This window comes from Mus caroli, unplaced genomic scaffold (assembly GCF_978045245.1).
Source record: "Mus caroli unplaced genomic scaffold, Mus_caroli_1 scaffold_11, whole genome shotgun sequence".
Taxonomy (NCBI): domain Eukaryota; kingdom Metazoa; phylum Chordata; class Mammalia; order Rodentia; family Muridae; genus Mus; species Mus caroli.
The window spans coordinates 94,693,018-94,706,000 of NW_028227266.1; the positions used below are offsets into that span (position 1 = coordinate 94,693,018).

A 12,983-nucleotide genomic window follows, 5' to 3' on the forward strand; every position below is an offset into this window, starting at 1 on the left:
TAAACTCCAGCATTCTGACCAAAACCATGCTGTGAACTACTGTTCTTACTCCCAGGGTCTGTGCATCTGTAAATACCGTGTTGCTGGTGCAGAAAGACCTAGGAAAGCATAGACTTTTCTTTATTAATTTTCACTTCAAAATTAAGTCTGATCCCTCTTCTTCATTCATACAGCTCATGGGAGACCTATCAGGAGAGAGCACGATTAGAATCCTTTGCCAGTGTCCTTTCTTAGTACTATTAGTGAACTGTGTCACTTGACCTAGAGCTCTTGACTTACTAAAAACACATTAATAATCAATCTACTTAAATCTGGATGCTAATATGAGGAAATGTTTTTAATATCTTTAGAATGAAACAGAAATTGAGTTGGGGAGCCTGTTAAGACAGGATTTTCAAGGATTGCATAACGAATTATTGCTGCGTATTGGAGAACATTATCAACAAGTTTTCAATGGTTTGTCAATACTTGCCTCATTTGCATCTAGTGATGATCCATATCAGGGACCACGAGATATTACATCACCTGAACTGATGGTAAGGGATATAGTACATGGTATAAGTTTGTTCGGTTTTCTCCTTTTCTGTACCTTACTTATAAAGCTGAGGAAACTCCTTTCCTCTATTTCCCAAACATAGGTATTTCTTTAAGTTTTAATTGATGTGTTTCTTTTAGAAAAGGTTAACATTGTATGGTGGGACCTCCCTCACTAATTACTAATTAGGAAAATGCCCTGCATACTTGCTTATAGTCCCATCTTATGAAAGCATTTTCTGAACTAAGATTTTCTTCTCTCAGATAACCTTGGCCTGTGTTAAGCAAGCAAGTGCCTCACTATTGAGCTATCCATGTGTAATCTCAGCCCCCAAAGAAATCTTTATTATTCTTTCCTCACTTGATTCCCCTAATCTTCCCTACTTTGGGCAATGGTGCTTTGTACCATCACCTACTCATTTGCTTCAACCAAAACCTGAGAACAGATATGAGCTCTTCAAATAAAATCTATAAGACCATATGTGGCATATGTGTGCCTTTCTACCTTTTGTTCAGTTCTTCTTCTCACTGCTTTTAGCTCTACCTCTGTTTCTTAAAAATGGCAAACTTTCAGACTTGTAGTTGTTGGCTTTAGGTGGTCTTCATACTTACATTAATAATTCCCTGGATGCTTTTTACTGTTCACAGTTTCCTTGTCACCCCTACCTAAATTCATTTATCCAGTTTCTATCACATGTTCATGTTTATTTTCTTATTGCCCTTATCACAGACATATTTTATGTGTAAATTTATTTAGTGACTCCTACTGATTTGCCATATATACTAGTGTTTATCTTTTAAACACATGTACCTAGCATGACAGTATAGAAACACATATATTTGGTGAATGGCAGCTATACATATTCAAAGTACTGTTTGACTCAATGCCAAGAACTTTGAAATTAGAATATTTATGTAGATTTGAATGTCACCTCTACCTATCTTTTATTTAAGAACATAGATTAGAACCATGCAATAGTGAATTCATATAATTAGTGAATTGCGGTTTCTCATGCCAAAGCTTAATTTCAATCTAAATTACAAGTTTACAAAACATATGTTGGAGATGCTGTGATGAAACCCAATATTTTGCTAATCTCAAAAAAACTAGTGATGATTTTTTTTAAAAAAAAAGTTCACAAACCAAAAGGTAAATTTAGGCTTGAAAAACAAATGATTTCTTTGCTTGACAAAATTTCTGTATGCTAGATAGATACCTAATTCCTCTTGACTGTGTACTAGCAAGACTCTTCCTCATCTGTCCTCAGCCATGTATGTGACCCTAGGTAACCTAAATCAGGTGCCTCAGCATCAAGCCATGCTGTCTTGGGACATATTTCAGTTATTACTATCACTAGCTCTTTTTCTTGCAAATTTTTCTGCCTGGTGTAGTTCAGTGGTAGAAAGCTACCCACTAGGAGTTTTGTAGTAAATCTCCAATTTAGAGGAAAAGAAGAGAGACACTTAATATATGTAAAACATTTAACATCTTTTCTTTAAATCCATAGGCTGATTATTTGCAACCAAAATTGTTGGGCATTCTGGCCTTTTTTAATATGCAGTTACTGAGCTCCAGTGTTGGCATTGAAGATAAGAAAATGGTAAGTAGTGGTATTTGAATTCCAAGAGACTAGAATAAAATTCATATTGAATATTCAGGGAATATGAAATCTGCTTCTAGTTGTAAACATTCAATATAAAAAGTCATGGAACTAGCTGGGTGTAGTAGCTCACACCTGTAATTTCAGCATGTGGAAAGACTGAGGCTGAAGGATAGCTCAGAGCTTAATGTCAGTCTGGGCTACCTCGTGAGTTCCAAGCAAGCCTTAACTAAATATGAGACTGTCAAAAAGGAAAAGCAAGCAAACATTTGATATTTATTACTGGATATCGTATATTTGTTCTTTAGATACTGTAAAAATAGAAATTGTACCATTGGCCACTCTTTCACTGATGATGTGAGTTAGGAAACCCAACTCAAGCTGTCTAAAAGGATTTGTTGGCTCTGTTACTAAATAGACAAAGATAATATAACTTCAGCCACAACTTGATTCTAGATTCAAAGAACATTTCAGAATCAGTACCTTTGTTCAGAGTTACCTTGGTTAACTCTCTACTTTTGTTATTATAGCTCAGGGTGCCTTTGAACTTCTGGTAGTCCTCTTAACTCAGCCTCCTGAATGCTGGGATTATGACAGACACCTTGCTCAGCTAGCTTTCTACTTCTCAGATGATAAATACTAATGTCTGCAGTCCCATGCTGTCATGACATCTAGCACAGTTGAAGACATAAGCCAGCAGTAACTGAGAGCTTGAATGTTGGTTGTATAATTGAATTTTATTGGTTCACTTGGGTCTAGTGTTGGTATTTCTGTTCTTAGTGTATATGTGTATAAGCATGAGTGTGCAACAGTGCTCACATAGAGGTCAGAGGACAACATGCATGAGTCAATATACTCCTACTATATGGCTTTTAGGGCTAGAATTAGGTTGTTAGGCTTGGCAGCAAGCCTTTACCTTAGGAGCCACCTTGCTGGTCCAGTAGCAGCTTTTATTTCGGAATGCATTCCTCTTCTGGTAACTTTAAGTATCCAAGTAAGACATAGAGCAAAATTTAGCTACAAATTGTAACAGTCAGTGCCTGTAATTTCAGTTTTAACTAGTAAATTTTCAGTAACTTCTATTCTATCTATCTATATGGCTTCCCAAACACTTATGCTAAATGAAAGAATGGATGACTGTAAGTCTAAGGAACATGGAATTTATGTTATAAAGCCATAAAGAGCCTCCATGTTCTGGTACATGTGCTGGCTAGTTTTATGTCATATTGACACAAGGTATAAATCATTGGTGAGGAGGGAGCCTCAGTTTAGAAAATAGCTCCATAAGATCAGGCTGTAGCCAAGCCTGTAGGGCATTTTCTTAATTGATGATCCTTGAGGGAGGGTCCTATAATAAAGCAAGCTGAGCAAACCCTGAGGAGCAAGTCAGTACTTATCACTCCTCCACAGCCTCTGCATCAGCTCCTGTCTCCAGGTTCCTGCCCCATTTGAGCTCCTGTCCTGACTTCTTTCAAAAATGAACAGTGAAATGGAAACATAAGCCAAATAAACCCTTTCCTACCCAAATTGCTTTTGGCCATGTTGTTTAAACTCGGGAATAGCAACCCCTAACTAAGACAGTATTGCAAAGGATTAACCAGAGACTTTCTATATCCATTCATTAGAACCTAGAACTATTGATGTAGTTCTCACTCTGTTTCTATTGTAAAACTATCTGGCAGTTGTTCAGTGTATTAAATTCAGAACATCTTGAATTTAGTATCATTAATACCATTACTGACCATTATGAAACACTCTGGTTAAATTATAAATAACTTCAAATTAATCTATATCCGTATTTACACTAGTGATATGAAACATATTTGAAAAAAATTAAGATGTATCATACATATCCTTTGTAAATTTCAAGATTTATTAGACCATAGTAGTAGCGCAACTTCAAGGGAAACAAAAATAAAAATGCAATTTGTGTTTTTCAGATTCTTGGTTCTCATGTAAGTTAACCAAAAAAATTGGCCAGCATTCATTAGACCTTTTGTGTCATGTACATTGATACCTTGACATTTAGGTAGGAAGCAATTGTTTCTATTACTTGTCTGGCATCTTGTTTATAAGTTTTGGTTTTTTTTTTTTTTTTAAACAAACACTATTTTCTTTGTAGGCCTTGACTAGTTTGATGTCTTTGATGAAGTTGATGGGACCTAAACATGTCAGTTCTGTGAGAGTAAAAATGATGACCACACTGAGAACTGGTCTTAGATTCAAGGATGATTTTCCTGAGTTATGCTGCAGGTAAATAATCACCATATTTAGAATGTTTTCTTGTATTTTTAGATAATTCTAACTTGAGTTCTTATCACAGGCTGATATGATGGGAACATTTTTTTTCACTTGAGGTGTTCTTTTCCGAAGTGACTCTAGTTTGTGTCAAGTTGGCATTAAACTAGCCAGCACAATTGACCCCTTGTCACCTTGATGCAAAAACACATCACTTATTAAGTCATAACCTTTTTTTCTTGATCATCCACTAGGTGGTATGATTAATGTCACATATAAAATATTCTAACTTAAAAAACAACAACAACAACAACAAAAACCAAACGGGGTGTGGTGGCACACGCCTTTAATCCCAGCACTCAGGAGGCAGAGGCAGGCGGATTTCTGAGTTCGAGGCCAACCTGGTCTACAGAGTGAGTTCCAGGACAGCCAGGGCTACACAGAGAAACCCTGTCTCGAAAAACCAAAAAAAAAAAAAATCTAACTTTTAAAAAGTCCTAGTCTTTAAAATTCCAAACACTTTAAAAGTTAATTTCTTTAAAACATTTAAGTCTCTCTAGAATTTCAAAGTCTCTTAACTGTGGGCTTCTATAAAGTCAAAAATAAGTTACATACGTTCTTACTCTAAGAGCCCAGTCACATTGAACAAATCAAAGCCAAACTCGCAACAGTGTAAATCACTAACTCAGTGTCCAAATGTCTGTGAGCAGTGTCCGAGCTCTTCTAGGCTCCAAAGGGCTTAGACAGTCATACTCCTCTGACTCTGCCATTCACAGCACATGCAGTTTGTCATCCAGGCTCAGGCTGGCACCCACTTCCCAGCTGCTACTGTCCTCATAATTGCCCCATGATACAGATATCTCTAAAACAGACTTCACCTTTGCCTGTCGACTCTCCTAGGCTCTCTTCAAGGAACCTAACTCTGCCACATGGTGCCAAGCCTCAGCTACTCTCCCACGATCACTGCATTCCTTCAAAACCTGTAGCTCACATGTGACTCGTTCACTACCAAGTTAAGCTGCCAGCAAGAACAGTTTGGCACAGTTTCTGTGTGCTAACCATGAGGAAATATTCTCAGATTAATGGTCTTCAAAGATGCTTTTTTTTTAAAATCAGTACTAATTTCTCAGATCCAACTAATCAGAGTCAGTTGACCTTATTAAGCAAAGGTTTTACTTCAGTGGTATTGGTCTGAGCCCTAGCTGACCAAACTGCAGATTCTTACTTCAAAATATAAATGGTTTCAATAGAGTCTTTGATTTCATCTAAAGCCATTTAAGTCAGGCCGCCTTCATCTGCACTGCTCTCAGCACATTTACCTTCTCACTGAACAGCTTTTCCAGCCCAAAGTTTGAATGCAACTAAAATCTTCCCCAAAGCTCAGTGGCCAGATCTGTCACAGCAGTGATTCACAGCATGATTCTGGTACCATTTTTTGTCCCATTAAGATTTCTATTGCTGTAATAGCTTTTAACTCTCAAGTTACAGTTCATCACTGTGTGAAGTCAGGGCAGGAACCCAAGCAAGGCAAGAACCTGGAGGTGGGAACTGAAACAAGTCATCAAGGAGTGCTGCTTATTAGATTGCTTCTCACAGCTTCCTCAGTCTGCTTTCTAATACCATCCTGAACTACTCACCCAGGGATGCCACCACCCCATTTAGTATGGACCCGCCCACATCAATCATCAGTTATAAAACATACTACAATCTTGTCCACAGGCTGATCTCTTAGGAGCATTTTCTCAGTTGTGATTACCTCTTCCTAAATGACTCTAGCTTATATCAAGTTGACATAAAACTAGCAAGCACACCTCTTTGATCTTCCATAGTTCCTAGGCTATCCTGGAACTTCCTTTTGTGGGCAGAGCTGGGATTATAAGTGTATGCCACCACATCTGTCTTTTGGGGGTTTTGTTTGTATGTTTGTTTGATTTTGTTGTTTGGGTTTTTTGGTTTGGTTTGGTTTTGTCTTTGTATATGTATTTGGTCATACTGCTTCTTCAGGCTCCAGATTTCTGGAATTACAGACCTATACCATTTTTAATGTACCTAACCTACCATACTTAACCTACCACACCATAACTTAATGTAACCTGGCTTAAATGAGCTTAGAACGCTCACAGTAGCTTTCAGTTGACCAAAATCATATAACACAAAGCCTATTTGTAATAAAGTGTTGAGTATCTCATTTAGTCTATTGAACACAGTAGCATGCTGTTAATAAGTACAGTATCCATTGTTCACCCCATGGTTCCATGAAACCTGTGACTAGAAACTGTGGCTTGCTCTCACTGCCCAGCATCACAAGGAAAAATTGTGTTTTATTCCTAATTCATGGAAAGATGAAAATTGAGTTTTGTTTTTAATTTTTTTTTAAGCTTCTTACATAGCCCAGGCTTCCCTTGAACTCTATGATGTTACTCTACAAGTGTTTTGTTGGAGTTGTGAATCACCACATCCAACTGCCAAATACAATTTCTTCTAAATGTACATTTGCATCATTCTAAAGTTATAAAATCTTAAGTTGTACTATTCTTTTTTTTTTTAAGTTCTACTATTCTTATAGATTATCTATATAAGCAAATGCATAAATACATAACATTCGATTTTTCTTTTGTATTGATCATACCATGAAAAACTGATTTCACATTGGTGTTTATTTGTTTTGAGTATTTGATTGATTGGTTGGTTGGTATTTTTAAGTTTTGTTTTACTTAATTTAACTTAGAGATCACTGTCTGTGTGTTTGTATGATCATTGATCTTTATATCAAAAGCTACTTTAATCTCTAATATGTATATATCATTATTCAGCTAACAACTAATTGATGGTACTTTACAAACATAAAAATACTTGAATTAATTTTTGTTTTTCACTTAGAGCATGGGACTGCTTTGTTCGCTGTCTGGATCACGCTTACCTGGGACCCCTGCTCAGTCATGTCATAGTGGCTTTGTTACCTCTCATACACATGCAGCCTAAAGAAACTGCTGCTATCTTTCACTACCTCATCATTGAAAACAGGTATTGGAACTAAAACTAATCAGAAAATAGTAGAATAGTAGTGTGTGCATTTACGCGCGCGTGCATGCATGTGTGTGTGTAAACCAAAAGTTGACATTGGATGTCTTCCTCAATCCACTTTATTTTTTGGGGTTTGTTTGTTTGAATGTTTGTTTGAAGTAGGGTCTCACTATGTAGCTCTGACTATCCCAGAACTCACTATTTAGACAAGTCTGGCCTCAAACTCACAGAAATCTGCCTGTTTCTGTCTCCTGAATACTAGGATTAAGTGGCACCACCTTAATTTTTGAGACAAAGTCATTCAAAAACTGACTGATTGCTTTAGTCTAGCTAGCAAGCAAAGCCCCCAGAGTCCGCTTGTCTTTGCTTCTTTGGCACCGGGATTACAGGCACATACTTTCTGGTGGTTACTCAGGGATCCAACTTAATCCTCAGTCTTACACAGCAAATGCTTTACCACATGAGAAATCTCTCCAGCCCTAAAACATTTAAAAATGTATTTTTATGTCCCAAAGTATTAGTATTACTTTGATAATATAAATTACTATTTTAATAGAGTTGAGTCCTTGGGGGAAAATATTGGTATATAACTACTTTTTAAATAGTTGAATTTTCAATGCGTCTTGTTTCTATTTTAAATATATTTGAAACTCATTAATAGATCAACAATTAACATTTTTTCACTGACTTTCAGTTAGTAAAGGTAATTTTACCTTTCTTAAGTAAATCAGGTACCCTAAGGAAGGCTAGCAGGGATAGTTATCACTTTCCTTAGTTACTTAGAACTCCTGTTTCATCCCATTACCTTTGAACCAGCTTTCCTTATTTTAGAAGTTTATGGAATTTTTGTTTCTTTAAAAAACATTTCAGCATAGAGAGATGTTCTCTGGGTCTCTGTTTTCTAAATATTGAATTGCAAGTTGGCTAGCTTGACCTTTAAAGCTGGACACTTGACATTTTTTTCTACTGATTTTTCCAGTCCCACTGATGGCTGTAGCAGGAAGCTGTAGAAAACATGAACTAGTGACAGAACAACCACACTTTACCTACACTTAAATTTTCACTCACACTGCTTCTTAATCTAAAATATCTTCCATCATATTTCAAGCCTTTTCTGTTACATAACTGACTGCTGTATATCATAATTCATTTCTTCTGAAAAGTTAGGATATGAACACTACACACCTGCCCACACATATGCTGTTACCATTCCTTTAAACTATTCCAGTAACCATTCTGGCAGGAAAACACAGAAGTAACGATATCTTTTTATTCATTGAAAATACTTTTAGGGTTTTGTTTGTTTGTTTTGTTTTGTTAGTCTCCTACATGCTAGAACAATAAAATCACCAACATTGCTTTTCAATTTCTTTTCAGTTCCAAATATACATATGCTCATTGTCTCTTATGGATGGTAGAATAACTTTTCATGTCATAAGAAAGATTTTCTTTCACTTGGTGCTAGGTAGACCCTCCACTTCTCTGAGTGAATGAATTGCTCTGGATTTGTTTATGATTTCATTCCAAGTCTAGCACAGAACTTGGAGTCTGATAGGCCACATAATAGCTATTTCTGGCTTTTTGTTAGTAAAGACTAGAATTAAAAATATATTTAAACCCAGAAAGATTATTTATTATAATTTAAGCGAAAATTGTAGTATCAAAAAGTATTATTTTCATATTTTTCTCTAAAACTTCTATATAAAAATTTATATTTGGGGATTGATTTTCACTACTTCCTGCTTTTACAAATTACTACAAATATGGTACCTTAGGAATAGTGAATATCTTTATTTGCTCATAAATTTGTAGTTTAGGCTGAGTTCATCTTGTTCAGAAGACTGGGTATGGCCACATTTGAAGGTAGACTGAAGTGGACTCTTCCCTGTCCATGTAATGTCAGAGCCCTTCTCTCTGAGTGTCTTGTCCATGTTGATAACCAGATTTCTTCCATGGTGACTCAATTTTTTCCTGAGCTCAAAAATGGAAACTGCCAGGTCTAAGACCTTTTCTATCTACAGCATCTCTTCTGCTACATGTATTTAGCACATGTATTTAGCAAATATATAGTATATGTATTTGCTAAAGGAATTTTTGTACCCAGTCTTGTTAAAGAATAAGGTGCTATATATATGAATGTTCATACTGAGAAGCATGGCTTATTATGGGCCACTGATATGACAGACTATCAAGGATCATTTTCATAGCTGTGGTTATTTGCCATTATTAAGTATTTTAATATTTTTTTAGTTTTTATTCCATATGTGATTAGAGATTGACTCCAGGCCTTGTGCATGCTAAGCAATCACTCTACCACTGTATTAGCCCTAGAATAATTGCTAGTATTAATTTAGCTGAGAATCTAGACATGACTAGGAAGATTACTTTGCATGTGAATAATCACTATGAGCTTTTACGTATGAATTTTATAGCTTTACCTTCAACTTTACATTGATATTCTTACAAATAATTCTTTCTAACTATTAGGGATGCTGTGCAAGATTTTCTTCATGAAATATATTTTTTGCCTGATCATCCAGAATTAGAAAAGATAAAAGCAGTTCTCCAGGAATATAGAAAGGTATTTCATTTCTTTACTTTTAGTATGGAAGATCTTGAATACAAAATTGTACCTGATTCCAGTATACTAAAAAAGGTCCTTACCATCAAAGCTAGTTGTGTTGGCTCATGCATATAATCCCAGCATTCTGAAAGCAGAGCCAGGAGAATCTCCATAAGTTTGAAGCCAGCATGTTCTTAGTGAGTTCCAGCCAAGGTGACATAGAAAACCCTGTCTTAAAAAATAATAATAATAATATAACCATGGTGATTAGAAAATAGTACTGTGAATCAGTGTCTTTGGCAGGGAAGTTTTGTCATTTAAATTTGTTTTTATGTTGTTTTGGGGTTTTTTGTTGTTGTTTTGTTTTGCTTTGTTTTGTGACTGTCTCATAGCTGAGGCTGTCTTAAAATAACACTATGTAGCTGGGGCAGGTCTTGAACACCTCATCTGCCTGCTCATCATTCCAAATGTTGGAATTATGGTCATGTACTTCTACCACATTCTATTTAGACAAGAGACACATTAGCATTAGATAGAAGCCATCCTCTCTATATTCCTGAGAGGGAAAATGTGGGATGATCCCAGTTATCTCATGCTGTAAATTACAGTATCACTATGGTTAAACTATGATAGTATTGTGTCCGGTCTAAATGATTCTTGATCATCTTGAAATCTTACAAACTTTCTAAAATCATGAAAATATTGTGATTTCATAGAATTTCATGACAGAAATTAGAATTTGAGGAGTGAAAGGACTGAGCAGAGTCCACATGGGAAGGCTTGTACCTTTTCATTATTATTATCAAGAAGCACTTATTTTAGATACATAAGATATTATTCAATTGGAAGAAAATCTCTAGTTCTAAAGATTTTAGAATAAAAATGATTTTCCCTAAAAAAAAAATTATACTGATGACATAGACTTTGCAAAGAAAGGGATGAGAAAAAATTTAGTTGGGTTATATTTTAGCTATTTTAATAGTAACTGGTTATATAGAGAATACAGGCCTTTCAGATGTTAGGATAGTAAATAATGAATGTTTTCTGCTCTTTGTATAGGAAACCTCTGAGAGTACTGATCTTCAAACCACTCTCCAGCTATCTATGAAAGCAATTCAACACGAAAATGTAGATGTTCGAATTCATGCTCTTACAAGCTTGAAGGAAACCTTGTACAAAAATCAGGTATGCTAAAAGTGATATAATTCAAATTATGTATTTAAAAAAAATCTATCAGGAGTTTAAAGAAAAAATGATGGATTGGCATTTTTGCTTGAGAACTCAAAAGATTTAGTTTTCATGCTACACATTTTTATTTTACCTAGATTATTAGATCTGACTGAAAAATGAGCAGTCGTGAAATAGATGCCCTTCAGTTTCAGTCTCAAAAAATTGCAGAATTTTCTGTTGTTTTGAAGGGTCCTTATTTCATAGTTGTACTTTTATCTAGTGCATCTTTGAATTTTTAAGGATTGTTTTTATTTATGTGCCATGAGTATGTGGTACATCCTCATGTGTGCAGATGTCTTACTCTATCACTCTGCTTTTAAGATGGTCTCTCACTAAACTGAAAGCTCACTGTTTTAGGCTAGGTTGGCTGTCTACAGAGTGTCTGATATCCTCCTGTCTCTGCCTCCTAATTCTGGGTTTCCAGCCATGTACAACCATTTCATATAAATATATATTGGATATTTTCTTTATTTACATTTCAAATGTCATCCCCTTACCTAGTTTCCCCCTCTTCCGGAAACCCCCATCCCATCCGCCCTCCCCCCTGCTTCTATGAGGGTGTTCCTCCACCCACCCACCCACTCCCGCCTCCCCACCCTCGATTCCCCTATACTGGGTTATCTATTGAGCCTTCATAGGACCAAGGACCTCTCACCTGACAAGGCCATCCTCTGCTACATATGCAGCTGCAGCCGTGTGTACTCCTTGGTTCATTTCCCACTTTTTAAAGTGAGTGTTAGATGTTTGAACTCAGGTCCTCATGCTGGCACAGTAAGCAATCTTAACTCACTGAGTCATCTCCCCAGCCATGATGACTTCATTACAAATAGGGATTTGGATGTTAGTACATCAGTAATTTATGTGATTCTTCTAGCGTAATTACCCCATTGATATCTGTCATATAAAATTTTAGTAATTTAATATTTTTTAACTGGACTAAGCTAACTTTATTAGTTTCATTTAGTTTTGAATAGCCCAAACTAGCCTCAAACTTTGAGTAGAGCCAAAAATGTCTTTGAACTCATGATATTTTTGCCTCGCTCCTTGAGAGATAGAATCACAGGTTTATACCACCATGATGACATTTCTCTTTCCTTTTTCCCTCCTTCCATCCATCCCTCTGTTCCTTTTTTCCATCCTTCCAGTTGTGCTACTCATATTAAAGGAATCTTTTTGTGCAAATTCCAGAAAGATAAGAAAACTGTAAGAAGCACAAATTACTTTTTATGGAAATTCAGAATTCTATTTAAAAGTCAAAGCAGAGAAGAATTCGTTGAAAATATAGAGACTTCTAGATTATCCTGGAATAAAGATAAATGCCTGAATCAGCTCCCGATCTCTCCCAACAACAAGTTGGGCAGTGGTGGTGTATACCTTTAATCCCAACTCTAGAGAGGCAGAGGCTAGTCTGGCCTACAGAGTGAGTTTCAGGATAGCCAAGGCTACACAGAGAAAGCCTACAAACAAAAAGTAGCAATAGGGAAGGCACATAAATCTAAGCATAATCCACACTTTAAATATCATTAGAAGACAGGAACCTGAGAATCTGAACAATCTGTATAAAGAGAAAGATGGCTTCACTCCAAGTATAGCAACTGTGGAGATGCCTTCCAGGTACTTTCTGCATAAAAGATAGTGGAAAATATTTAGATGCTAAGGTCTCAGACAGTCATTGTCTCTTGGAGAAGTAAAAGAATAGGAAAGAGGAGCAAGCATGCTTTAGATCTTGTTATAAACAAAAAGAAAAAAGACGAGGGGAAGACTTAAAGGTCTTGTAGAAATAAATTTATCAA

The 12,983-nt window shown here is 36.0% G+C and overlaps 1 protein-coding gene across 2 annotated transcripts in view; it reads left to right on the forward strand.

The window, feature by feature from the left end:
- Positions 1-12,983, forward strand: part of Atr (ATR checkpoint kinase) — a 92,362-nt gene that overhangs the window by 22,326 nt on the left and 57,053 nt on the right. For both annotated transcript variants that reach the window (XM_085827907.1, XM_085827908.1), the window contains exons 16-21: positions 351-536; positions 2,043-2,135; positions 4,258-4,388; positions 7,254-7,397; positions 9,885-9,978; positions 11,020-11,145. In XM_085827907.1, the coding sequence (XP_085684033.1) occupies positions 351-536; positions 2,043-2,135; positions 4,258-4,388; positions 7,254-7,397; positions 9,885-9,978; positions 11,020-11,145 (774 nt within the window). The remainder of the gene's footprint in view (positions 1-350; positions 537-2,042; positions 2,136-4,257; positions 4,389-7,253; positions 7,398-9,884; positions 9,979-11,019; positions 11,146-12,983) is intronic.